The following is a 27,081-nucleotide window of genomic DNA, read 5'->3' on the forward strand; positions in this document are numbered from 1 at the left end:
TGAAAATGAATTTTACAACCCTCTTATTTTACTTTTGTAGCATTGGGATTATGGCATATTTATAAGTGTAATTTACTGTAATAATTCTTCCCTCATTGTAGATGATTGCTGTACTAGTAGACAAGATGATCCGTACACAGATTGTTGATTGTGCTGCAGTAGCAAATTGGATTTTCTCTTCAGAGCTATCTCGTGACTTTACTAGGTAATATGAATTATTTTACGAATTTCATATTCTCTAAGAATTGGTTTTTGTGTAGTCTTATACATCATCTCCAAATTTTGATCCAAACCAGGTTATTAATATATACTAATGGTCCAGTCTGGTAAGATTGAACTCGGCAGATAATTGGACAGTGGAAATACACACAGCCAGTCAGGTTGCAGCATCTCTTAGGGACACACATGTAAGTCCTGATTAAACCAGTCAAGAAGAAATGCTGACAAGGATCTATACTACCAGGAGAGAAGATCAGGCTGTGTCAGGGTCTCAGGTAGAAAATGGACCATGGAAAAAAATTCCAGCTCCACTGGGGACTTAGAGTGCACACTAGGAATGGGGAGAATAGTCACAGATTAAATACACATCCTTGGAGAGATGGAGGGAGGCCTGGTGGGCACCCGGATGCCTGCGAGGAAGGGAAAAAATAAAAATCCTAGATTTAATGTAGAAGATTCATTCTAGACCCATTCCCCCTAAAGGAAAGAGACGTTTCATTAAGCTTGGTTCTTATTCATGAAATTGAATCCTCAGTCTCTACAATGGATCAGGACTGGGACAGGAGTTGAAACAAAGGAAAATTACTTGCAAAGACATAAAATTTAAAAACTAAGCATTTATCCTCTTCATTGTGTCTGTTATTGACAGAGGACACTGGTCTGAAATAAACTGAGTCCTTAGGGTGTGAGGGTGTGATCTAAGGTTATCATACTGGCTACTTTGGCATTCACAAATGAAAGCTACAGAGAGACATTCTCAGATTTGCAAACTCAAAACACTGGCCACCCAAGTACGTGTTAGCCATTACCCTGAGCGATTCACTTTTGCAGCTCATTTACACCACCACTGCAGAGGGGGTTACATTATCCTCCTTATTTTACAAAGTAGATGTTTCAGAGTGCTTAAGTAGCTTGCCCAGAATCGCACAGTTAAGTGCAGAGCCAGAATTCAAACACATGCATTCATGAATAGATAAATTGTGCAAGAGCTCCTTCTGTTCTTTAACACCAAGTTCAGCCATTTCTAACTGCAAAGTCTTCTCTGACAGCCCCTTCCAGAGTAAAAGACCTACAAGGTGATCCTGGTACTTTAGCAATTTGCTTATAAGGTAGTTGACATACAAAATTTATCTCATTCTTAAAAGCCCAGTTTACAGCTATTATCAACTAATGAGTTTCTTAAATGTTCCAAGAGAATTGGCTGAGTGTGTGCTAAATAGTATAATCTGAGGCTTGAAATGGAACCTCAGGTTAGGTTTCCATTTCAAGAAAATTCCAATACTTAGTGTTTAAATAAGAGAAAACGTGATTTTGTTCTTAATGTTTTTTCTGGTTTACCATTTCACTTCAGTGAATATGTACACATTCCTTCAATGCATGTCTAGTAGGCGATGGAAATAAGTAAAATGACAAGGACTCAGTATTGCCTTCAAAAAGTTCACCTGAGTCTAATGGGTATAGATAGATGCTTAAATGTTGATGGAGATACTACTATTAATTCTGCCTAAGGAGTGGAAGGCTGTACCAGACGTTAAGAATGAGTAGGTTATAGCCCTGGCTGGTTTGGCTCAGTAGTTAAGAGTGTCAGCCCATGGGATGAAGGGTCCTGGGTTTGATTCCAGCCAAGGGCACGTACCTCAGTTGCAGCCTCAATCCCTGGCCCCGGCAACCAATTGATGTGTCTCTCAAATCAATGTTTCTTCCTCCCTCCCCCTCCACTCTCTCTGAAAAGCAATGGAAAAAATATCCTCAGGTGAGGATTTAAAAAAAAGAATGAGTAGATTATAAAAGTTGAGAGGTATTATTTTCCGTAAGCATAGTTTAGCATACAGTAACCAAATACCATTTTATTTTAAGATTGTTTGTTTGGGAAATCTTACACTCCACAATTCGTAAGATGAACAAACACGTTCTGAAGATCCAAAAAGAGCTGGAAGAAGCTAAAGAAAAACTCGCAAGGCAGCACAAACGGGTAAGTTTTGTTTCAATTCATAGAAGGTCAGAGTATTCCAGAAACTCTTGAATATTCAGAGTTCATTATTTTAATGGGAACTTATTTTTTCTGAGGCCAAGTTATGTAGAGCTGCTTGTAGAAGTGGAGGAAGAGCGTGGGGTTTGTTGCTCTCTGTTGTACTGCATGGTGAGCCTGTTTAGGAAGCCACACCCTTACTTTTCCATAGTTTACCATCTCTGAGTCAGATTCACGTTTGTCTTTCACAAAATGGGAAGAAGAGAGTGAAGGAGAACACTTGTATTTCTGTTAGTTTCTGCTGCAAGAGGGGAGGGGAGAAAGATTGTCGATGTTTTCTAGTCCACCTGTACTGTGAGGGGTGTGGCAGTCATTTCCAGGTTTATAAAATACTTCTAATTTTAATAAGTTTAGTACTTTGCCATTTTGGGGTGAAACAGTGAGCTGGCTGTATTCTGTGATTTAGTGTAATAGTGCTGGCTTTCTTCATGATGGCATTTTCCAGTGTTACACATATTTACCAGAGTAGAAGGTGAGAGCAAGTTTAATGACTTGTACAAACCTATAGCAGGTTCAGGTGCATGTATGTATGTATGTATGTGTAGGCATGTATGTATGTATGTATGTATATAAACAGTCTCTCACAGACCTAAAATACTGCAAGGTAAATGGTGTAATCCCCATCTTATACATGTATAAATTGAGGCTTAGAAAAGTTAAATAACTTGCTCAAGACTACATGGCTTGTAAGTGACAGAGCCAGGATCTGATTCAGGTCTGTCAGACGCCAGAAACTCCCTCATGCCACACCGTTTGTGGATATGTGGTGTCCAATACAGTAACCAGTAGCCTCATGTAACTTGAATTAAGTACAATTTAAAACTCATTTTCTTAGTCACACTAACCACATTTCAAGTCCTCAAAAGTCACATGAGGTCTAGTGGCTACTGTGATAGGCAGCATGGGTGTATGTAACATTTTCCTCATTGCTCAGTGGTGTATTGGGCAGTGGTGCTCTAGAACTTTGCCTTAGTATAGTGTTAGGGAACGACAAACATGTAGCCAGTTGGCCTAGAATGTAACCAGGCAGGCCCCATAACAGGTGGTGTGTGAGAGATAAAAGCAGAATTCTGTAAATACAGAGTGAGGGAGGTTCTGATAATTTTGTTTGAAGAGAAGAGGCTGTCATAGATGGTGCCTTACCGGTAGAGTGTTATCTAGAAAGAAATGGGCTTTCTACATTTGGTGAGGCCTACCTTCTTGCTCAGAGAACTGTGGTATATAACACACCTGGAGTGAGGTTCTGGCTCTTCTGCCTTTAAAACCACCACCACCTTAGTGAATGCTCTAAGTTCTTCGGGATGAGCTAGAAGGGAATTGTTAAATCTTAACAGGTTTATTGAGCACACCACTGCCAGCAGAGTTTTTAAGTCTGCTGTGAGTTATTGCATGTCAGTCATAGCCATTTCTAAATTATTACAAGGATGAGCAGCCTGTGGCTCTTGAGCTACTTAAGGGCCTGCCAAGTTTTTCTGCGTGGCCCACTAGACAACAAAAGATTAGCAAGCTACCCCTCTGTTACTGCTCAAATGGTCAGGTAGTAGTTTATTAATGACTGGAGAGCACTGTTAGTTTTTTCATCAGTCATCTTTGTTGAATAAAGAATAGCAGAATTATGAGAATACACAATCTATCCTCATTATTTTCAAGTTCTAGTTTTACAAACTCGCCTACTCACTAAAATTTATAACCTCAAAATCACTATGGGTGCTTTCCTGGTCATTGGCAGACATGCAGAGCAGTGAACATTTGGAGTTGCCCAGTGAGCCTGTTTCCCAGCTGAGGTCAAACAGGCCAACTCTCTGACTTCTTGGTTCAGTTCTCCTGTTTAAAAAAAGTGTCCTTTAAAAAAAAAAAAGCCCTAGCAAGTTTGGCTTAGAGGTTAGAGCATTGTCGGCCCGTGGACTGAAGGGTCCCAGGTTCAAATCTGGCCAAGGGCAAGTACCTCGGTTGCAGGCTCAATCCCCAGCCTGGTTGGGAGGCAACAATCAATGTGACTCTCACATCGATGTGTCTCTCTCTCCTTTACACTCTCTCTAAAAAGCAATGGAAAAAATATCCTCGGGTGAGGATTTAAAAAGTGTCCTTTCCATGGTGTTATTTAGTGCCACGTTATTTGTGCTTTCTGTTTTCACATTCTGTGCTGGCTTTTTTGTTGGTTACTTCACTGTTTAAAATGGTCCCCAGGGAGGGGGAAGGAACGGGGTGGAACGGGTCATTGGGGAGAAAGGACATCTGTAATATTTTAAACAATAATAAAACTTTAAATAAATAAATAAATAAATAAATAAATAAATAATAAAATGGTCCCCAAACATAGGACTGAAAGACTGTTCCTAAGCACAAGACTATGATGTGCCTGATGGGAAAAATACACGTTAGATAAGCTTTGTCCAGGCATGAGTTACAGTGCTGTTGGTTGTGAGTTCAGTGTTCATGAATCAACAATATACACCCAGAAAAGGGAAGAGGAAATTCACCAATCTGTGTATGAGGCTGCTCCATCAAGTACTAAAGTAACATCTGTAGTATGTGATAAAGCTATGGAAGAGTAGCTAAATTTATGGATTAAATGACCAATTTATTAAAAAGTGTATTGGACAGCCCTGGCCAGTTTTGCTTACTGGTTAGAGTGTCAGCCTACGCACCACAGGGTTGCAGGTTCCTTCCCTAACCCCAGCTGGGGCTCATGCAGGAAACAACAGGCAACCAATGTGTCTCTCTCACATTGATGTTTCCCTCCCTCCCTCCCTCCCTCTAAAAATCAATGGAAAAAAATATCCTCAGGTGACGATTAACCAAAAAAAAGTGTAGTGGACATCACTGAGAGGCTGAAAGCCAAAGAAATTTAGTCATGTTACTGAGGGTCAGGAAAATGTATTTAAACACAAACACACATAAAGCAAAGTTATAATTGATCATGTGACAAGAGGCTCTCCAAGAACCTATCCCTCTATTTTCCCTAGTAGTGGTGGTTCAGTATTAACTAATTCAGGGTTCCAAGCTGCTTCAGAAAACATAGCTATGATGAGTAACAGGAATCAAGTACGTTTTCCAGGAGCTCAAAGTTGTTTTTGTTTTGACTGGAGGAAAAATATATGACACACACTTCCTCCCTAATTGGACTATTTGTAAAAGGCACAACTTACTTCTGCTTGATAGAAAACACTCCCACTGCTATTATCCAAGACAGGTGCCACTAAATGTCTCTGGCCCTAGGACTTTTAGGGTGTGTGTGTGTGTCTGTGTGTGTCTGTGTCTGTCTGGGGTGGTGGAGTGCTTTCCCTATAGAATACAATGCTTCACATGGTATTTGACCTGACAGAAGAAAGTATCTCCCCTGCCTGATGGGGTTTAATACAGTAGAATTCTAAGTCGCATCTTCCTTTCATTCCTTTGCATCCTGTAGAGAAGTGATGATGACGACAGAAGCAGTGACAGGAAAGATGGGGCTCTTGAGGAGCAAATAGAAAGACTGCAGGAAAAAGTGGAATCTGCTCAGAGTGAACAGAAAAATCTCTTCCTTGTCATATTTCAGGTACGGTGGCTTGGGACATTGATATGTGAAAAGAAATAATACATTTCTTTAGTTTAAAAAAAATGTTATTTTTCGTTATAAAAGTAATACATGCACACTTATAAAAGTTAAAAATATAAAAATTTACAAAGGAAAATAAAAACTGAGCACTTAGAGGTAACCATGTATGCCTCCAAATTCTGTGTTGTTTGCTTAGCATTCTCCTATGAGCATGTCTCCATGCTTTAAAAAACTGGGAATGTTTATTAAATACCTACCTCTCTCATTTAATTATTCCCAATTTTTGATCATTTAGATGACTGTTTTCCTTCCTGATGAACATTTTTGTGCATAGATTCCTCATAACATTTCTGATTATGTCCTACATAATCTAGATATTAAAGGTCTTTACATATTGCCAGAAGATCTACTAACTCACATTATCACTGGTGAACCTTTCTAGACAGTATTTGTTGAATTATGAAAGTTACATACCATAAAGACAGTAGAACAAACAGCACCTTTGAGGTCTCTTGGTCAAAAGTGGGACTGTTTCTGAAGAATTCACTCTTTAACTTTGTACTCCCTCTTCCAGCGCTTTATCATGATCTTGACTGAGCACTTAGTACGATGTGAGACTGACGGGACCAGTGTATTAACACCGTGGTATAAGAACTGTATAGAGAGGCTCCAGCAGATCTTCTTACAGGTTTGTGGGAAACTTTTAATTAAATAATAAACATCACTATTCTCAGCTGCAAAGATACTCCATTTTTAAAAATCATAAAATTTTTCAGGAGGTTATATAACACCCATAAGCCATTTAGTTCATGTCCATTTGCTCCCACTATTGCTTATCAGTTTATTTAGGCTTGAATTGGTTCTGTACCAGACTCCTAATTGCCATTCTTTGCTAGAAAGCCTAGCTGTAATACAAAATGTAGAGAACAAATGCTCAGGGAACAGTAATTTCATTAACAAAGGTCCTTAAAATCTGATGTTCAAATGATAACAGTGCCCTCAGAAGCAAGGTTACATTAAAGACTGGTAGGAAAGTGGAACTAATTCTTGTATCTTCACAAACTAACAGCCCAAGTCCTCATTTATTCTAGAAAAGTTCTTTAAGCCTCCAAATAAAAATTCTCTCTAGATTTAGTTACTGTCAATTAAAACAACCCCTAGTCCTTTAGTGGTCTCTGAATATATTCAAGTTATATGGGTGCACATGGAAGAGTTTATTCATTTCCTGATACTTTTTTCCATGTATGCTCAACAAGTCACTGATTTCCAAAAAGATTAAAAAATGAAGTTTGGGTTTCTTATTTTGTGGAATGCGTAGATCACTGGCTTATTCTCTTAATTTTTTCTTTTGCAAAGAAATTATTTTAATGCTCTAACCCAAAAAAGAGAAAATGATTCCAAATATTTCTTCTTACACTTCAGGACCACGGTTTTAACAGTAGCAGTTGTGCTATTCCTATTTGTAACATTTACCACCTTTGTTTTAAAAAAAATCTTCCTAGGTCATTCCCTGTCTGGGCTACTTTTAAAGTCATACTTGTGTCTTGTCATCATTAAAGGAGAGAGACCCGGCTTAACCTAGTCTGTAATAGTGGTAGCAGCAGGCCCTGCCTTGAAACGTCAGTGCATTTACATAGAAGCTGGTTATTGAACATCCTTTCTTCCCCTCATTTCTGTCTACATTTTCTTAATGTTGGGGCTTTTCAGGGGCCTGTTATTCCCATCAGCATAACCACCACCACCCCCCACCCCCCATCCCATCATTTCACAACATGAGTGGGCTGCTGAGGGGAATGTTCTGCAAGATGCTTATGTGCTCTTTTACCTGACCTAAATATCCCCTTTTGTGTCCACAGCATCACCAAATAATCCAGCAGTACATGGTGACCCTGGAGAACCTGCTCTTCACTGCTGAATTAGACCCTCATATCCTGGCTGTGTTCCAGCAGTTCTGTGCCCTACAGGCCTAATGGTCATTTTTCCCCCTCATGTCAAGATTTTTTAAAAAATCTAATTTGTCTTATTTTTGATGGTTTGAATGCCTGCTTTCTTGTAGTATCCTTTCACTATCTAAAGGAAACAGGGAGGAGGACAGTGAATATGGCATTGGTTACCTATAATTACCCCTAAAAAGCAAATATTCCCTAATGACAATGTGACGATGACCATAGGATGTATTGTTATATATGTGACAGATACAACTTTTCTGATTGACATTTTTTCTCTTTAAGGCACAAAAGATAACTGATCTGAGGTATGTGAACACTAGAGGTCAAGCTTACAAAGTAGTAATATAGAACTGATGGGTTTATTACCAAGTAGCATAGCTTTTCACAGCTCCTGGATAACCTAACATGGCTAAAATAAAACTAAAAATATGTTTTTTAAACTTTGGTACTTCATGATTTATCATCTCAGTTTACTTTAAAACTAGTGATTTCCTTACTGAAGGTATACTTAACTCCATTTGAAATTTTCATTAAAAAAGTGTTATGAGGATTAAATATGGGTTATTATGCCCAGCTGACAGATAAAAACAGGCCTACTTGAGTAACTTACCCAAGGTCCACAGCTAGTACGTGCCATTTGAACCTAAATCCATGTCGCTCAAGGGCTCCTTATCTCCCAATGCAGTAATGCTGTTGTCAGCAGCCTAAACACCTAGTTACTTTGTTGTCATGAAGCTGGAAGTTTTTTTGTCCCAGGAAGATCTTGCACATTCAGAATCAGTTTTTATGAGCTGTAATATTTAGCATATAGCACATTTTTTTAAAAATCAAAAAATAGAGAATTAGTAATTATAGTCAAGCCTCTTTGAGTTTGACTTGTTTTAACTTTTGCCTGTCTTTAAGCATAAGCTCCAACAGCTGATTTAGAAAGAAAAATGAAAATGTATAAAATTCCTCTCTTTTCCATTTGTAGCAGTAGGATAAAAAGTTATATCCATCACTTAAATTGAAAATACCCAGTTTATCTTGATCTAAATTTCTTTTTGTCAAAAAAAATAATGCATAAACCCTGTAATCAAGCACACTGGATCAAATCCTCTTACTAGCTGTAACTACCTTGCAGTCCTTTTGAGATGATAGAGGAAATTCTGACTAGCTAAACTTGATCCAGATGTCTGGGGTGATGTCAGGTTGTAGGTTATCATTTCCTTTCCAAGTGCTAAATAAGCACAGAAGCAAGCTGTCTTCCCTCCCAGGATTAAATTAGAAACTACTTAGCACAGTGTTTTCCTGGCACATGATAAGTAATCAGTAAATGTTAGCAAGTTACGATAAACTTATCATAGTTACCTTCTTTGCTGTTTTTTCCATTTTAATCCAGATTTGAAAAGGGCTATCTAGTGACTACTACTAGGGCCTATAGTAAACCCTACAGACACAGAAAACATGATCGGACTCCCACAACTCACTCTTTATTCTTTTTGTTAATCAGGACTTGTCCCAGCAGTAGCTCCCTGCTCCCTGACTTGGAGACAGAAATAGTCCAGAAGTCCTAACCCAGCCTCTGGAGTGCAGGGGCTACCACCATCCCTGTTGTTTCTTAAGATAAGAATCTAGTGCAGCCAGCTTTTGCCTTTACTAAAAAAGCTCGTCCTCCTACTCCAATCTAAGGTTTGCCTTGGTTTCTTATTTCTCAACTTCAGCTCTCACCTAACACTTTTAAACCTACCATATCACTCAGCTCCCATCCTTGTTCCAGTAAAAATGATCACAGACCCAATATTTAGCCCACAGCCAGGACCTGCTGAACCTTAAGTGAAACTTGCTCTTAAGACATAACATACATACTTATTACTGAAGCATTATTTATACAACTGTTTCATCTATAAAGACTTTCTTTTTGGTGAATTTTGAACAAGATCAACCTAAATTTCCTTTATCTAAACCTAAAACTCTGTAAAACAGATCATTTAACTAAAAATCACATTTTCTCATACGTTAATTCCTGGCCACACACAGTACAAATCTTCCGGTACATGTCGTCATCTAGGTTTTCTTCTGGTCCATACTCATGTTGGTGGGCAACCATTTCCCTTTTCCATATACTGCTTCTTACTGCTCGCCGTAATTCTAAGGGGGGGAGAAAAAAAAGCCAGTTTTTCAGTAGTGCTGTTAAGCTGAAATCCATCAAGTGTGTGTTTAAACCAAATATGGTTTACCTTAACTTTAACAAATCAAAATTGATTATACAAACTCACCTCACCAGGTTGGCCTAACAAATCATTCATGCCATTATTGGAGTAGTATGAAATGGGAGAGTCAGAAATGGGGGGTGTGGCTTAGAGATAGAAAAAAAAATTAAGATGAGTAAAAGAACAGGATTTGTTCGAGCAACAGACTATGGAAGATAGGCTGCCACAGCAGGAAAAGGGGGTCAGCTGGGATGACCTGAGGACAAGGAGCATTTTTAAATTCCATATAAGTCAGGAACTTCTTTTCTATAAAAAGCAAGTCAAGCTTCGCTTGCAAGAAAATGAGAAAGTCAAGAACCCAGCCACTGTGCTCACGTATCATCTTAGAAAAACTCTTGCAATTAATAGTCTATTAAATTCTTTCTCCTATAAAATGAGCAGTATTTAGAAGATTGCTAATAATTATTGCAAAGTATAATCTAAATATAAGAATCACAGACTATTAAAAGCTACAAAGAACCATAGAGTTTTTATTTTACTTCATTTTATTTTTCAGGTAGTGAAACTGAGCAAAGATAGCATGTAAACCCAGGTCATTTGTTCAGTGTTTAGAAGTCTTTCCACTTGGAAATTAACAAGCTAATAACGTCTCAGTTTCTAGTTCAATAAATAAAAAGCAACAGTAACTGTTTGTAATTTTTCTGTGCTGACCAGTGATCAATCCCAGCACTGTCTTTGACAGCAGCACAACCTAAGGGACAGTATGACAAAGATCAACATCCACCAAGTAATCACACATTTTGCTCACTCCACTTGACTACCTGAATCTTTGTATTTTCAGCCTTTATTACATCATGAAGACAAGCAAATATATATACAGTGCTATGTATCAGGCACTGCTCTAAGCACTTTATAAAATACATTTAACCCTCACAATCCTTTGAAATAAGTACACCTATCAATTTTACAGATGAGAAAACTAAGGCACAGAAAAGTTACATAACTTGTGCTGTGGTTCAGACAGCTAAGCTGATGGCACAGGCAGTCTGGCTCAGGTCTATGTTCCTAACCACGCTGTGCTGCCTTTTCATTCCTCCAGTAGGAAAAGCACTTTATCTGAGATGATTCAAGCTTCAACATGCACATCTCAAGACAGTTTATAGACTAAGGAAAACCATGTTCATCCAAACCTATATCATTTCATATTCTGAAGAATGCTAATTTTTCCAGACATGAAATGCCCCTATCCTTTTATTATTTTATTTTACCTTAGGACAGTTTATAAATAAATAAATGAAATGATGAACTAACCAGAGCTATAAAGGTGCCTCATGGTTTCAGATGACAGGAAGATGTCTCCTGTTTGAGTTAATACCTACTTTTCAACTTTGTTCTGATGTATCTCCCGGCCACTTTTCCTTTCCTGCCCCACTGAGAAAATCTCAAAATCTGACTGCATTCCAATCACTGCTAAGCTAACCTCTGCCTAATTTGAGCATTATGTGAACGTAGGGAGAGAACATTATTAATACTAAAAGAATACTTAACAAAAATGTAGCTTACTAGCCATAATTTGTCATACCTTTAGTATTTACTAGACATTTCTGGGGAAAAGTGCTAAAAAATAAGCAAGTACTAAAAATCTGGTGTTTGTCATTTTCTTGCCCTTCTTTTCCTTCACGAAAACATTCCTAAAACCACTGCTAAGTGGAACAAGTAAAGCAGGCATCCGTGGTAGGGTGGGGAAGCCCAAGAAAGGTGTAAGGAGTGTCTTCCTACAGAGAAGGCAGCAACAGTGATGGGAGATTAGTTACATACAGGGGTATCTAATCTACTAGCATAGTAAGGATAATGGGAGTCAGGTTTCTCACTGTCAGAGTAAAATAAGGGAGAAAAATAGAATGAACCCTAAATTTTTGGATTGAATGGGGTTTATCAGCGTGAACTCAAGGTTTTAACTTTTATGCATGTGTGTATATGGGCAAACATAAAACTACATGTGTTTTGTTTAGAAAACAGGAAAGAGTACTCAACAAGTGATGAAGACACATCAAGGATTCAGGAGCTAGTCTGAAGACACGCCTCCCTGGCCAGGCGGCTCAGCTGGTTAGAGTGCCATCCCCTACACCAAAAAGCTGCCAGCTTGAACTTCCAGTCAGGGCGCATACCTAGGTTGCGGATTCAATCCCTGGTCAGGGAGTGTATGGGAGGCAAGTGACTGATGTCTTTCTCTGCCCCCCTCCCCCAAAAAATCAATAAAAACATATCCTTGGGTGAGGATTAAAAAAAAAGATTACTCCTGCTGGCCCAAATCCGAGCACCAAAATAATTGACAGAAATGAGCCGATTACATTGTAAAGAACAGGAATTCATGACCCCATACCAATAATAAACAAATGGGGGAAAGGATGCTGTAGAATGCTGGCTTCTAATTAGTTAAATGCAGAGTGCTGAAGTTAGAAAATGTTTGCTACAATCATACTCAAGACTGGTTCAGGAAAGAACCTTCATCCATGGATGGATGCTAAATTCTAGAGAGCAGTGTTAAGGATATTTGCAAGGTCTTACAATTTTATTTATTTATGCTTATCAAATCAAAAATAAATATTAACATCACCATTGAGGACAGGTGGACATCACATGCCTCCAGATGTGATGCCCTGAGAAAGATAGATCATTTATGTGCTATCCCTGAAATGCACAGCGTGAATCTAACCATCAAGGACAAGTCAGAAAAGCCCCAAATGAAAAAGATTTCTAAAAAGTGTTCTTCAAAAATGTCACTGTCATAAAAGAAAAAGGCTGTGGAAATGGTGTAGAATAAAAAACTTTAGAAAGACGTGGTTCCTGAGGCCAATACCTGATCCTAGACTGGATCCTGTACTAGAATGAAAAGTCATACAGTACATTATTGGATCAGCTAACAAAACCAGAATATGGGTAACAGATTAGATAAAAATATCAGCATTATACTTTGATTCCGTAAGAGAACAGTCCTATTAGGAAATACTGTAGTAAGCTAGGAGTAAAGGGTGATGGATACAACCAGTTCAAAGAGTACAGAAAAAACTGTACAGAAAAAGAATGCAAATGATGAAGCAAATGGCATAAAGCGTTAACAAAAGGTAAGCTGGGTAGAGGATATATGGGCATCCTTTGTACTATTGCAATTTTATGTAAGTTTGAAATTATTTACAAATAAAAACAAAAAAGACAGGAGCTAACTTGAAGGGGCTTCCACTGGCCAAATTTGGGACAATAAGCATCAAAATAAATGATAGACTATAACACTGATCTGATAATAAAAATTCATGAATCCAAATGGTACTAAAAATGCTTTCCTTTCCAAAGGAAGCCAAATGGTAATTATAGGAAGGATAACAAATAGAAAATCGCCATTTACATCCACCCTAATAACTGACTAATGCAAGAACCATCCCTGTGTACTAAAACCACTGGGTAAAACTTATGGAACAAGATGTTCATATAGTGTCAAAAAGTCACCCCACAGGGAAGTGTCTGAAGAAATCTGGCAGACACTGCCTTAAGCAATCAAATTGAGTAGCCCTCTCTCAGAAGAGAACTGGTACATGTGTCCTGATATGTGGCGCACTCAACCACACATCACCTAGGAAGCATTCCTACCAAAACTGTTCCACCCTAATCTAAGAGGAAACAAGCTGGGAATAAACCCAAATGGAAGGACATTCTGCAAAACAGGTGGCCTGGACTCTCAAGAGAGGGAGCCTACCCGTTTATGTTTGTTCTGTCTACTTCACCAGGAGACCATGGTGCTGTAACTATGGGTGTTTTCATTTTGGAGGGGAGCAGTGGGACCAAAAAAGCAATTTTCATTTGTACTGTGAAATGTAAAAACTGTCAATTCTTAGTTTTAAAAAATGTCAGTATCATGAAAGATAAAAAGGCTCAGGAACTAAGACTATTAGATATGCATCATCCTTAAATGGCCCCTGGATCCGACAACTAAAAAGTTGATAAAGACATTGGAACAACTGGGAAAGAGATATATATACTAGATAATAGCATTATGTTAATGTTAAACTTACTGGGTGTGATCATTTTTAGTTATGCAGAAGAATGTCACTTTTTAGGAGGTAACATGTTGACATAATGACATAATCACAGTGTCACCCTCGCCGGTTTGGCTCAGTGGTTAGAGGCTCAGCCCTTGGATTCAATTCTGGCCAAGGTCACTTACACTTGGTTGCAGGCCCAATCCCCGAACCGGGTCAGGGAGCATGTAGGAGGCAATCAACCGATGTGTCTCACATCGATCCTTCTCCCTCCCTCCCTCCCTGAAAAGCAATGGAAAAATTATCTTTGGGTGAGGATTAAAAAAAAGCATCCCAGTGTCTACAAGTGATTCTTAAATGGTTCAGCACAATACATGTGTGAAGGGGAGAAAAGCATGTATCAGCAGACTCAACATAATTAAAAATTTGTTTAAGATTAATATATTTTTCACATTACTTCACTTTAAGCAAAACTTTGGGAAGTAGAGATCAACTACCTACTGCTGAGAATGAGGAGAGGAAGGCAGAAAGGTCAGAGACTTTAGAAGAGGGGAGAGAGTTGGTAGGACTTGGGGACTGAGAAAACCTTGGAGGAAGGACGGGAGGAGACAGCCTAGCAGCACTGAAAGCCTAACTGAAGCTGGAGAAAACAGTGGTTTCCCAAGTTACAACCTCCTGGTCCCAATGGCTTAGAACTCCACCCCAAGAAAGCTGTGGGCTGCCTCACCTGGAAATCGACTCAAGTGCATAAAATGTTGTCTTGCTGCTGATATCTTCAGGGACTGCTTATCCTTTTTACCAACAAAAGCTTTCCCGTAAATCCTTGTTTCAATAAAAAATTTATTTTCTACCACTCTAAAACTTGCATTTGATTTGACTTAATATGTTAATTTTGCAAAAGAGGCAGCCTGTGTTCAAAGAAGTTGAATGCTGCTTATGAGGTATACTTAATGAGAAATAAGAAATAAAGACTTCTGAGGGAGACCAGATGCTTTTAAATCCTTGATGGGAAGGCAGGGAGTTTTGACATACCGTGCCTCTTGTTAACTAGAGAAGAAAAAAAATCACCAGGAAATGATGAAGCAACCTAAGCAGCTTCTATCTTATTTTGCCCTCCGTAAACTGAAGCAGAGTACAGGGACTTGTGTCCTTCACACTCTCCTGAGAGAAGGCCGAAAACAGTCATGTATATAACCGTACGCCCAATATGTAAAATGGCCACCAACTCAGAAGGGGCCCCAAGTGGAATTTTCTTACCCACTTCTTTTGGGGAAAAGCAAATAGTAAACAGTGAAAATTTGTTTCTTTTTTTTTTGAAGGCTAACCTCTACCAGTACTAAATAAGAGAAAGCTGAGTATAACTTTAAAGAAAAGCCTTCTCTGCCTATTTGTGGAAAGGAGGCATGCAAACCCAAAATGTTCTGTGTATTTGCACCAATGAAAAGTTCCCGTCCAAAATCAAAGCCAACACATACTGCCTTTTTTGAAATCCACTTAAGCTGAGCAGCAGTGATGCCATCATTTCTACTTACTGCCTCCTTGGATCTGAGATGTATAACAATTTGAATTTGCTGACAAAATTCTTTCTTTCACTTTACATTTGCACATACCTTATACTACTTATATTTTTAATTTTCTTCTGTAATAAAATCGATTCTTTCGCAAACTGCTAAGTAGATAATATTCTAAAAGCAGGCAATATAATCTCTTACCTTTCCATAAAGAAGTGAAATTTGTGCCAGCTTCTTTGTGGATCAGAATCAGAAGGCCAAGAGGGAACCAGGTTCCAATTTCTTTTCAACTAAAAAACTTTTAGACTTGCTTCTGTTCCTCTCTGTTCTGAGCCTTCTGAGCCAACTGCATAGTAAGCTCCTTGTTTCTAATCTCTACAGTGTCTACTCCACTGTCCGCCCTTTGTGGCCTAGTCAGGAAGGCAGGAACATATCCACCAACCTCAAAAGCAAATCAGCAAGAAGAAGCCATAATTAAAGAATGTACCACACTGGCCTCTGCACATCAAATACCAAAAAACAATGGAGTCATGTTCATACAACAGAGAGAACTTTGGTTTCATATGCAAAAGAAACAATATTCTTAGATTTGCAGGGACTTGGAAAATACACTACTCATATAACCACTTGGAAAAATTTCCTCAAAAGACATGCTTCATCCAAACAAGAAATGAACTGAATTAAAGAAACCAGCCTTAAGAGAGCTAAGAAAAAACTCAGGACAGGTTCAAACTCTTCAAGGATGAGGAAAATCCATAGCAGTTTATCTGGTGATTAAAGCAACTTAACATAGTGAGAAAAACAATTTTATAAGTTGGGTTTAAAAAAATATATATATATATGAAAATTGTGTAAATCTTAAATGTTCTATCCATACTATTTAAACTATATTACCTTAATAGAATTTTTATAGAAAACATAATGCAATACAACAGATGCCATAATCTTTTATTGTTAGTCAAATGATAAAAATTTAGTCAACTTTAGATGACATCTTGACCAACCTACAGAAATAGTATCTAAGACAAATATTACAGATAGCCTTTCTTTTCAAAATATTTCATCTCTCTGCAGGTACAAATTTCTAATTCCCTTATCTGTGTATTACTGTCTGCACTAAAATACCATCAGGAAAGGGGTTTAAGGAGGCAGCAGAGAAGAACTGAGATTCAGGTAACTGGGATTAACAAAAACCCGAGACTAACAGGTAGTTAGTTTATAAATATGCCCTCCTCTTTCATATCTCTTAAGATGCCTTTTGTTACTTTATCTTTCAAGGCTCCCCTTGATGCTGAAGAGAGAAAAGGCTAGGGCAGAACAATGAAAAGATCAAAGAAGTCTCCAAATCCTCTTAATTAGTCCTTGCAGGTAGTTTTGAAGACTAGTACAGCAGGGGCTATTTGGAGAAGATTCTTCAGTGAAATGCTCTTATGTGGCATAGCTGCTATATGAAACCTCTCTACAAAGCCATAAAAGTATGCTTACCTTACCCTCTGATTCTGGAATTGATACTTTAAGTTAACTGTAATCTATATAAAGATGTATATAAGGATGTTCATAATGGCAATACTTGTCCTGATAAACTTATGATAAACTTCATAAATGTCAACAGTGCTTCCATTTTTATAAAAAATATTTTTAAGGCATCTATGCATTGAAAAGAACTGGAAAAACAGACATGGAAATGTTAGTTATGATTGCCTCAGGGTAGCAGAATCATGGGATAGTTCTTTGTAGTTTTCTAACTTTTCTGCACTGAAATACTTTTCTGCATTGAAATGAAATACTCTTGTAATGAAAATAGGGGGAAATCCCCTCATAATAAAAAGAAACAAGGCAGCTTCTTTTTTCTTTTTGTTTGTTTTTAAGACATCTGAGCTATTTTCATGCACCCTCTAAAGCCTCTTCTAAATTCTAAAAACATAAGCAAAATTATTTGTTATGGCTAAGAGACTAATTCCATATGGATCGATATAGTATATGTATAACCCTGTATACACATAAAATACATGCTCTCTATATACTTTACACCACATGGGACTCTACAAATACTGTATGAAGAACATTTATGCCTGCTTTTTAAGACATTTTAGGGATTCTGTGATATAGCAAAAAGTGTTCTTTGTTCTCTTGCAGCATGCCATGTTCACCACTATCACAATACTTATCACACTCTATCAAGATTTTAAGTTCGCTGGTCTTTCTCTTCTGACAAACTGTGACTGCAGCATTTATACTAGCACAGTGTCTGGAACACAGCTGAGCCATTAATTATTGGATGCACTGATATGGATAGAGGGAGGGATGACACGCATACACAGATGAATACATGGACAAATAAATAGAAAGATGGGCAACAGAATGGATAGTCACATGGATAGATAGATAGATGGACAGAGAAATGAATGTGTCAATGCAGACTTTCAGTCATGAAAGCCTGGTTCCAGTCCCAACACTAGTAATTATGTAACAGGTCACTCTACCTAAGTTTTTTATTCATCTATAAAATAAAAGTGATTAGACTGACTGACATTAGGTTACTCCTAGCTGCTAAATGAGATAAGACTTAGTCATGATTTTTTCATTTCAGCAGTTAGGCTTGTTGGTGAATATTTTGCTTTTAATAACCCTCTTGGTCATATTTAAGATTAAATTGTTGTCAAATCTTTGACCAGGGATACACCCAATCCTATATAAAAACACGATTCACGTTAAGATGAGGGTTTACATGCTTTTTAGAGTTGCAATACTGTGAAGTTTGAACTCAGAGCCTCAAACACCAACCTCCTGAGGGCAAAAGAGTTTTTTCTTCAATGTATGTATGACAAAACATATTCCAATCTACTGGTGACATTACATGTTAAAAAGGAAAAAATTAGCTAAAGGTTTTTTGCAAAGCAGTAAAACAGTCCTTTATGATATAAACGTAGCCACTTACCTTTTACTTTTTTATCAAACTTCTTCTGTTTCATTTTTTCTCGATTTTTCTGTCGAACTTCTTTCGCTTCTTCTAATGCTTCCTGACTACCCCAAACTTCAAGCGCCCTCTTCACAATCTATAACACAGGATCCATATTTAAATTAGTTGTGACTCAGAATTGTAAATTAAGTTATAATTATTAAATCCATAGGCACCAAAGAATTATCTAATTCAAGTGCAATTTTATACTTATTTGAAATTTAAAATATTTAAAATATTGATAAGAAACAACTCTATTAATACCTGTATCTAAACCTATGAGACCCTCAGTAAATGTATGCTGACCTCGATTATAAATAGAAAAGTTGTCCTCTGTAATTGTTTCTCTGTCTCAGCTTTTTCACTTGAATCCACATAAGTACATGTAAATCAGGGGATTTGATGAATTTTGGCAAGCTCAACCCCCCAAAATTTACTTATCAATTAGTCACATCAGATCTAAGTATAAGGTAACCTCCAAAAATCTCCCACCACAGGAAATCAATCACTATTACTCTTCTCCTCTTGAATCAATAATAGTTGCCACCTACTTTACTAACTTCTGATCTTTAGAAGATGCTTTTTTTTTTTAAACTTTGGCAGCTGAATAAAGAAGTCTTTATTCTAGTTTTAAAACTTTGGATTATGTATCTTTACTTTTTATAAAATTTATTCATATTTAGGAGAGTAACATATACACTAAGAATTATGCTCAGGATATTGCTTGCAATATGTTAAGGGGACCAAAATATCAATCAATGTAGCAAACTCAAATTTCTTGACATAGTAAAGTGATATACTCTTATTTCAAAAGTTCTAAAACATCACATTTTCCACAATTTAACCCTCTGAAAATGTTGCATCACCAAACAATTCTAAGTCAAAAGTGGTTCAGAATTAGATGCTCAATGTAAGGAAGTTTAGGAATACCTTAATAAAGCTGCTCTACTTGCACTTCCTTTTTATGTACACACAAGCATGATATATAGCAAAAAAGTACAATAAGTGCAATGGCACTATTACAGTAAGTATAAAATAAAAACACCAAATGATAAGGAAGCATTGGCACAGTTTAATGAGCACTTTTCCATTTTTGACATATATAAAATAATAGTGAATCTTCTAATTGATAATTGTCCTATGTTCAATAAAATTCAGTGTGTTTGGTTTTACATGTGGCTTCTTAATTTTATTTAAAGATACTAGGATTTTCCATTATATTCTAATTCAAATTGCTCTGAAGTAATGCCTCATTTTTTTATATAATGGCACAAAAAGAACATTACAGTATCTGTACCATTCTGGGATAGATAAGGAGGCTGCTTGTGACTCAGGACACCCAGCCGGGGCACTCTAGCAGCCCCAGGCGCTAAGAGTATTAACTATCTTGGCACACCTGTAACACAGTGGCAGCAAGAGGAGTTGAGAAGATCTGTTCTGGAGCATACTAGAGTTATATGGATATCTGATAGGGTTTCAGATGAGTATTTCCCAAGTAGAGTTAGATTTTAGGCATTTGCAAAATTCCTCTTTTTTTTAAATTTTCGGGGGGCGGGGGCAAGAATACAGGGTCTGACTCTTAGCCCAAGCTTTTTTAGTTTCCCAACTATACTCGTAACATTACTCAATGGTAATACATTTGCTCCAAAGTGCTGTGCCAAAAAGCAAAATAAGAAAATATTATTGTCATTATGAATATGATTCATATGCAAAGCAACGAAATGCAAAGGACCTTTTTAACACTCTCTGAGCAAAAACTACACTAATTAGGATTAGCTTCCTGTTAAAACTTCACCTGTCCCAGGGTATAAAATGACTGAATGTAACTCATTAGAAACCTGTGATTTTAAGTAGAGTTTCATATCACCCCACTGTGAATGATGAGGGTTCTTCTTCACAATAAATTTAAGAGGTGGCTCTCTTTTTTCTAAGTCACAGTCTTTCAGCAGGTATTCCTGTTTTGCTTCTGTTTTAGTTATAAGTTTGTGTTTATCATCAGCATCTCTGAAAACAAATTAAGTCCATTATGTACGTTAGTTATTTAAAATAAACTAAGTTTTCAAATAGTCCAACAACCTAGGGGTATGCATGCCAAAAGGAACAAAATACTTTTCGTGTAGCTCTCACAGTTAAATGGGCAACATAAAAATTCTAACAGAAAAACACTTTTATCTTTTACATATTCTGAGAAGCTATATTAGCAGCAAATCCATGTTAATGAACATGTTAAGAACTTCTTTTCTACTTAAAGTCCCTCTCTTCCACACAGGATTTGAAATGACTCAGATATAAATGAGAACTAAGACTCATTGAGTAAGAAAATATAAAGCATGTAGTCAGGATGGGCAGGATATAAGGAAAATAAATATGCAAGGTCCACCTGCCCCAACACAGTTAAGTCTCCAGTTGGCTCTGAGCTTTTCAAAGTCAAGGTAAAAATGGAGACATAGTCAATTACATAGTTCTTCTCATTCGTTTGTTCTCTGTGTACACGCTGGGTATTGTCTGAGGCATGAGGAACACAGCAAACAAAAAGCAAAGCCTTGTTTTCATGAATCTCACATTCTAGTAAAGGAGAAGACAGTTATTAAGCAAACACAGTGACAGATTAAAGTGCTGTGAAGGAATATAAAGAGGGTAAAGAAGAGAAATTTCACATAGATTGGGTAATCAGAGAAAGACACTTATGGTAAGGGGACATTTGAGCAGAGCCCTTAAGAAGTCAGAGAACATTCTGAATAGCCAGAGAAAGAACATTCCTAGCAGAGAGAAGAGCAAATGCAAAGGCTCTAGGACAGGAGTGTGCTTTGCAACTGCAGCTCACAGCAAGAGGGTGGCTGTGGCTAGAAAGCTTAAAGTGAGTGATGGGGAGGAGTGATGAGAGAGAAAGACAGAGATAGGCAAGGACCTAGTAAGCAATGACGAAGACAACAATTTTATTCTAAATGGGTTAGGAGCCATTAAAGAGTTTTGAGTAAAAGGCTATATGGAGAAGAGACTAACAGTGCAAAAGTAGGGGGAAGAGACCAGTTTAAAGATCACTGCTGCGGTGGTTCAGGCAGAAGCTGATGGTGGCTCAGTCTAAGGTAATAGTGGGAGAGAGGGTGAGAATACAGTTTGAACATAGAACCAAATGGATTTGAACTTAAACATGGGATACTAGAGAAATAGCCAATGAAGGAAATTGGCCTTTACTGAAGTAAAGAACACTAAAGCAGAGGTACAGGTCAGGGAAGAGAGGCTTAACACTGGAAATACCTTTAAGAAGGCTAAATAATTTGGAAGTCTTAACTAAAGGAGGGGACAGGTAAACTACATTGTATAGTACTGAAATTATAATCTTGGAAGATGTTGAAACAGAATGGAGGACTGTGTTCCTAATTATGTTTAAATTTTTAAAAGTACATTTTTTACTATACAACTTTCTTTAAATTGATACATTAGTTGCTTTCATTTTCTCATAGAAATAAGATTATGTGTGCTAATTCAGTTTCCAAAAGCTATCTATACTTTAAGGAGAGTGACAATACTGTGGACCTTAACCACTGTGTGCATTAATGACACTGTGTGTCCATGGAAACAGAGTTTATAACAGATATTCCAATGGGTGCCAGGACATTTCCAGTCACCGATGTGATCATGAAACCAGAAACACCTCCATTCTCTCCATCTTCCAAGGATTCTATTCAGCAAAAGTCAATGGTGATGGCTCCCAGGATCTGTAGCAGGGATGCTGAAAAGGCGGGCCTCCAGGCAGGTTGGGAGTTGATCTAGGGCTGTAGGTATACGAAGTGGGAACAGGTACAGACAAGAGGGCAAAGTAAGATTCCAAGACAGGATGTTGGGTGTGAAAGACACCAACAAGGACTTGGCTGAGGTAAACCACAGGGAACAGGAGACCCAAGTGGAAAGGAGGATTATTCCAGGGTGATATAAAAAGAGGGTAAGGGCCAGGGGAAGAAAAAGCATGATAGAAGAATGTGATTTTTCCTCCTCTATTCTCTTCCCTGACTGTTCAGGAAAGTAAAAAATGAATGGGAAGAGATGTTCTGAGAGAACCAGGAGAGTGGCTGGGGAGCTTTTACTCCCCTCCTCTCATTAACAGCCCCAGTCCTCTGACCAAGGTGTCAGCACTCACTGAGACAAGAAAGAAATGGAGACCCTTAGAGAAGGGGTATGAACCTGCTACTGGCAGATAGTTAAAACCACCCAGGCCAGCAAAAAGAGAGAAAACTATCCATGGCAGGACCTGGGGCATTCCTATTTATGTGACCTATAATTCTGAAAAGCACAGGCTTCCTGTATTTCTTTGGCAAGATGGAAACCATAGAAATGTTAGGAAACTCCTACAGTAAAAATCGTAATTATTAAAGAACATTAAATCCAAATGGAGCAAATTGTTTTACCCTAAGCCTATATGTAAACATTAAACTTTAGCAATTGAGAACATTGTTTGAAATAAATTAAGTACCTGCAGTTATCACAAGTTGGCAAATCAAAGTGGTTCATAAGGTAAGAGTCCATAAATTCTCTACCACACTCTTCGCATGTTGCATAATCAAATTCCATAACAGGGCCTAAGGAAAAGATTAATTCTTTAAGTTTCCTTTTTTGTGACTAGAACAATACATTTTCCTCTATTTTATCAGCTTCTCGACATGTACTTTATGCCTCACACAATTTACATAAAAGACAAAACCTTGATTATGTAATCATATTTATCTAAAAAAAATTTTTAAGAGGAAAAAGGAAATAACATCAGGGTGGGAAAACCCTATCAATTCATCAAGTATTTATAAACCCAAACCATGTGTAAGATATTTGTATTAGTTTTATATTGCTAATGTAAAAAATCATTCCAAATTTAGTGGCTAAAATAAAATTTATTATCTTACAGATCTATAGTTTATAAGTCTGGTACAGGTCTCAGTGGGCTAAAGTCAAGGTGTTGGTAGGGCTACCTCCCTTTCTAGAGGTTTTAGGGGACAATCTATTACCTTGCCATTCCCAGCTGCCTGCGTTCCTTGCCTCATAACAGAAAAGAGCAACGAACAGCAAGGCAACAGAAGAGAGACAATATAGACTTTACTTTCAAATGGGAAACTTTTTCTCTCCCTCCATTTCACCCCCTACCAACAGAGAAAACTGCTTCCTCTGCATCTGTCTTAACCACTAGACTACAAACTTCTTGAGGGTATAGACTGCACTTTGCAATACAGTCTCAACACCCAGCACAAAAACTACTCTAGGTAGAGTAAAGCTAGATATTTTAAGGATTTCAAATACTCAGCTAGCTAAGGATCTTTACCCTAGGTAAAGAAAGTCTCAGCTTCGGAAAACAATAAAGACACAGAAAGAATAGAAAAGGACTATTATCTACCTTCAATATGTAACACTTCTGTTGCTGCAGCTAAAACTGGAATAGGTTTTTTAAGCTGTTATATATTACACCACTGGCTATCAAATTTATGATCGAATAAAACTTTAACTTTCTCAAAGAGTATGAAAGTATCCTCACTCAGAGGATATTATATATGGCTATATAGAAATGACTGAAACTTTAACCTTAAACTATATTTTTTTTATGCCAGATCGCCATATCTTATACTTTGTAAACTGCTTTTTTTCTCCAAACATAAAAGAATGTCCTAAATTTTATCTCTTGAGTTTTAGCCTCTCATTTCAACCTATCAAGGTAATTTTATTTTGAGTATTTTTTCTATGGGTCAATATGGCTGTCTCTGCCCATTATAAAACAACCGAATGTCAACCGTAAGTACAGCAAGTCCTCAAATAACATTTCTTTCAACATCATTTCATTGTAACATTAGTGAAATGCCAAAGGGACTTAACTGTTGTTTATATCAATTAGCCTACGATAAAACTGGTTTTGTTTTACAGCGTTTCACTTCAAGACACAGAACCTATCAATGGTGTTAAGTGACGACTTACTGTACACAAACAAGTTATATTAATCACTGCCAAATTTGTTTAATTTTTAATCTACTAGCATAACTGCCAAACGTTATCGCTCTTATAAAGCCAACCTACTCACTGCCTAACTTAATTATTTAACACCAATTTGCAAAGAATTATGGAAATTACTCAAAATGACCAACCTAGACACCTATTTTCTGAAAACACACTTTACCTGGCTGATGAACAACTTTTTCAATTATGTGTTCCTCTTCTCCTTCCTCTTCCAGAATGAAACCTCCATGTGTGTCAATTATCTTTGGGGCTACTTTTACATTAGCCATGCCTATAAAAAGTAAGTAAAAGTGGTCAAGAAGTGAACTAGGTAAGCCCATATGTTCCCTTGTGCATAACAGAAATTTTCCTTAAATTTAATATATATCAAACAAAACAAGGAATATCCACTATTACCACTTCTAGTCAATATTATATTAAAGGCCCCAGCTGGTGCAATATGACAAGAAAACAAAACAGGCATAAAGGTTGGAAAGAAGTAAAACAGTCTTTATTCACTTCAAATACCTAGCTAGCTAAGTAGATGATATGATTATGTACATAGAACAGGCACAGGAATCTACAATTAAAAGTTAAAAATAGCACGTAGGGCCCTGGCCAGTGAGGCTCAGTTGGTTGGAGTGTCCTTCCCTACTCTGAAAGGTCACGGGTTCCATTCCCAGTTGGGGCACATGCCTACATTGCAGGTTCCACCCCCGGTTGAACAGATATTGGTAAAAAAAAAAACACAACTAAACAATTGCTTTCTTATACCGTATACAAAAATAAACTCAAAATAGACTAACAACTTAAATGTAAGACCCAAGGCCATTAAATTCCTAAAAGAAACATAGGCAGTAAACTTTTTTATTGACTCTTAGTAATACTTTTTTGGCTGTCTTCTCAGACGGGGGTAAAAAAGAAAAGAAATGGAACTACATCAAACTAAAAAGTTTTTGCACAATGAAGGACACCATCTACAAAGTGTAAAGACAATCTAATGAATGGGAGAAGATATTGCCAGTGATACATCCAATGAGGGATTAATATCCAAAAAATATAAGGAACTCATACAACTTAACACCAAAAAAAACCCCAAACAATTCAATTAAAATACGGGCAGAGGACTTGAATAGACATTTCTCCAAAGAGGACATACAGATGGCCAACAGACATGTGAAAAGATGCTCAACATCACTAAATCCTCAGGGAAATGCAATTAAAACCACAATGAGATACCACGTCATGCCTGTCAGAATGGCTGCTATCTATAAATCAACCAACAAGCGAGTGCTGGCGAGGATGCGGAGAGGGAGCCCTCATGCACTGGGGGTGTGATTGCAAATTGGTTCAGCCACGAAGGAAAACAGTACGGAGGTGACTCAAAAAAATAGTAATAGAACTATATGACCCAGCACTTCCACCGCTGGGCTCCGGTGAAGCCGCGGGAAAGGATCCGAAAGGGGCGGCCGCGGGCGGGCGGCTCCCGCGGGCCGGCTGCCGGCCCAGGGCGGCGAGGCGAGGCGAGGCGAGCCGGGGCGCGCGAGGCCCGGGCTCCACCGCCGGCCGCCCTGCGGGCTGGGACAGCTCGCTCCGACCGGACCCGGCGCGGACGCCCCCGGACGGCGGGGGGTGCGCAGACGCGCGGGGACTCGCCGCCGCAACGGGCGCGGCCCCGGGTCCGCCAGGGGAGGGAAGGGGCAGCGCCGCCGGGACCCAAACCTCCGGTAGCCGCAACCTCCGTCGCCGGGTAGGGCCGGGCCGCCAGCCGGGCCTGGCGCAGCATCAGCGCCCGCTGCCGCTTCCGCTCGATGCTCGCCCGCACGGAGGCCGGCAGCTCCGCCGGCTGCTCCGAGGTCGCCGGCTCCGGCGAGGTTTCGTCGGCCGCCGCCATCTCCACTCTCAGGGGCTATTAGTGCTTAGTCCCGCGCACGCGCAGGCTCCCCGCAGCCTCTGAGAGGGAGTGCGCCTGCGCGACTTTGAGGGCGGAGGGAGGGGGCAGGCGGAGTCTGCACACCTGTGGGGGCGGGGCATCCCGGCTGCCCGCCTGACTCCCCCGAGTGTGCTACGTGGAGCAGAAGAAACATTGCCTGCTTTTCCAGAAATGCATGCTTCTTATTACAAATAACATTGACTGAAACCGGGAAACATTAAGTTCTAATTACATCCACCATTTAGGGGTAGTTTTTAGAACAATCTGGCACACCGAAGTTTCCCACTAACATTCAACGGTTAAGGTTTGAGAAGCACAACCCTGTGGTTCTAATCTATTGATTATATATTTATTTAAGCTGGGGAACCTACATAAAGCAGACAAATGTTCAGATCTACTAGTTGAACTGGAGATAGAAACCTCAAGCCATTCTTATTGCCCTTCCCCTCAGATCTCTCTTGCTCCCTATGTATTGATCTTGTGCAGGTGATAAAATCTCAGATTCTATGTAACACCAAAAGCACAAGCAGGGAAGTTAAAAATTAGATAAACTGGATAAATTGAAAACTTGTGCATTAAAGGACATTATTAAGAAAGCGAAAAGACAACTTAGAGAATGGCAGAAAATATTTGCAAATCATATATCTGAAAAACGTCTAGTAGAATATACTGGGTGTCCCCAAAAAATGTATACACACATAAAGTCAGTGTTTATTAACATACAGTTAATTTTCAAAATTAAGTTAT

General features: G+C 38.4%; 2 protein-coding genes across 2 annotated transcripts in view; one reads left to right on the top strand and one right to left on the bottom strand.

The window, feature by feature from the left end:
- Window positions 1-8,175, top strand: part of NCBP1 (nuclear cap binding protein subunit 1) — a 35,905-nt gene extending 27,730 nt beyond the window's left edge. The window contains exons 19-23 of the mRNA XM_087822775.1: window positions 102-205; window positions 2,077-2,191; window positions 5,658-5,786; window positions 6,361-6,474; window positions 7,643-8,175. Coding sequence (XP_087678901.1) covers window positions 102-205; window positions 2,077-2,191; window positions 5,658-5,786; window positions 6,361-6,474; window positions 7,643-7,756 — 576 coding nt within the window. The 3' untranslated portion in view covers window positions 7,757-8,175. The remainder of the gene's footprint in view (window positions 1-101; window positions 206-2,076; window positions 2,192-5,657; window positions 5,787-6,360; window positions 6,475-7,642) is intronic.
- XPA (XPA, DNA damage recognition and repair factor) lies at window positions 2,050-26,295 on the bottom strand. Its single transcript, XM_087822776.1, has 6 exons — window positions 26,124-26,295; window positions 24,583-24,693; window positions 22,903-23,008; window positions 20,270-20,435; window positions 18,411-18,528; window positions 2,050-9,865 (listed from the first exon to the last, which is right to left on the bottom strand). The coding sequence occupies exons 1-6, from the start codon at window positions 26,293-26,295 to the stop codon at window positions 9,717-9,719; spliced, it is 822 nt and encodes a 273-aa protein (XP_087678902.1). The 3' UTR covers window positions 2,050-9,716.
- Window positions 26,296-27,081: the final 786 nt, after the last annotated feature.

Source organism: Miniopterus natalensis, chromosome 12 (genome assembly GCF_054644295.1).
Source record: "Miniopterus natalensis isolate mMinNat1 chromosome 12, mMinNat1.hap1, whole genome shotgun sequence".
Lineage (NCBI taxonomy): Eukaryota > Metazoa > Chordata > Mammalia > Chiroptera > Miniopteridae > Miniopterus > Miniopterus natalensis.

Coding starts and splice junctions, on each gene's coding strand:
- XPA (XM_087822776.1), bottom strand. CDS start 26,295: ATGGCGGCGGCCGACGAAACCTCGCCGGAGCCGGCGACCTCGGAGCAG. Junction 24,694..26,123: donor GGAGGTTGCGGCTACCGGAG/GTTTGGGTCCCG, acceptor TACTTTTTATAG/GCATGGCTAATGTAAAAGTA. Junction 18,529..20,269: donor AACTCTACTTAAAATCACAG/GTTTCTAATGAG, acceptor CCTGTGTTATAG/ATTGTGAAGAGGGCGCTTGA.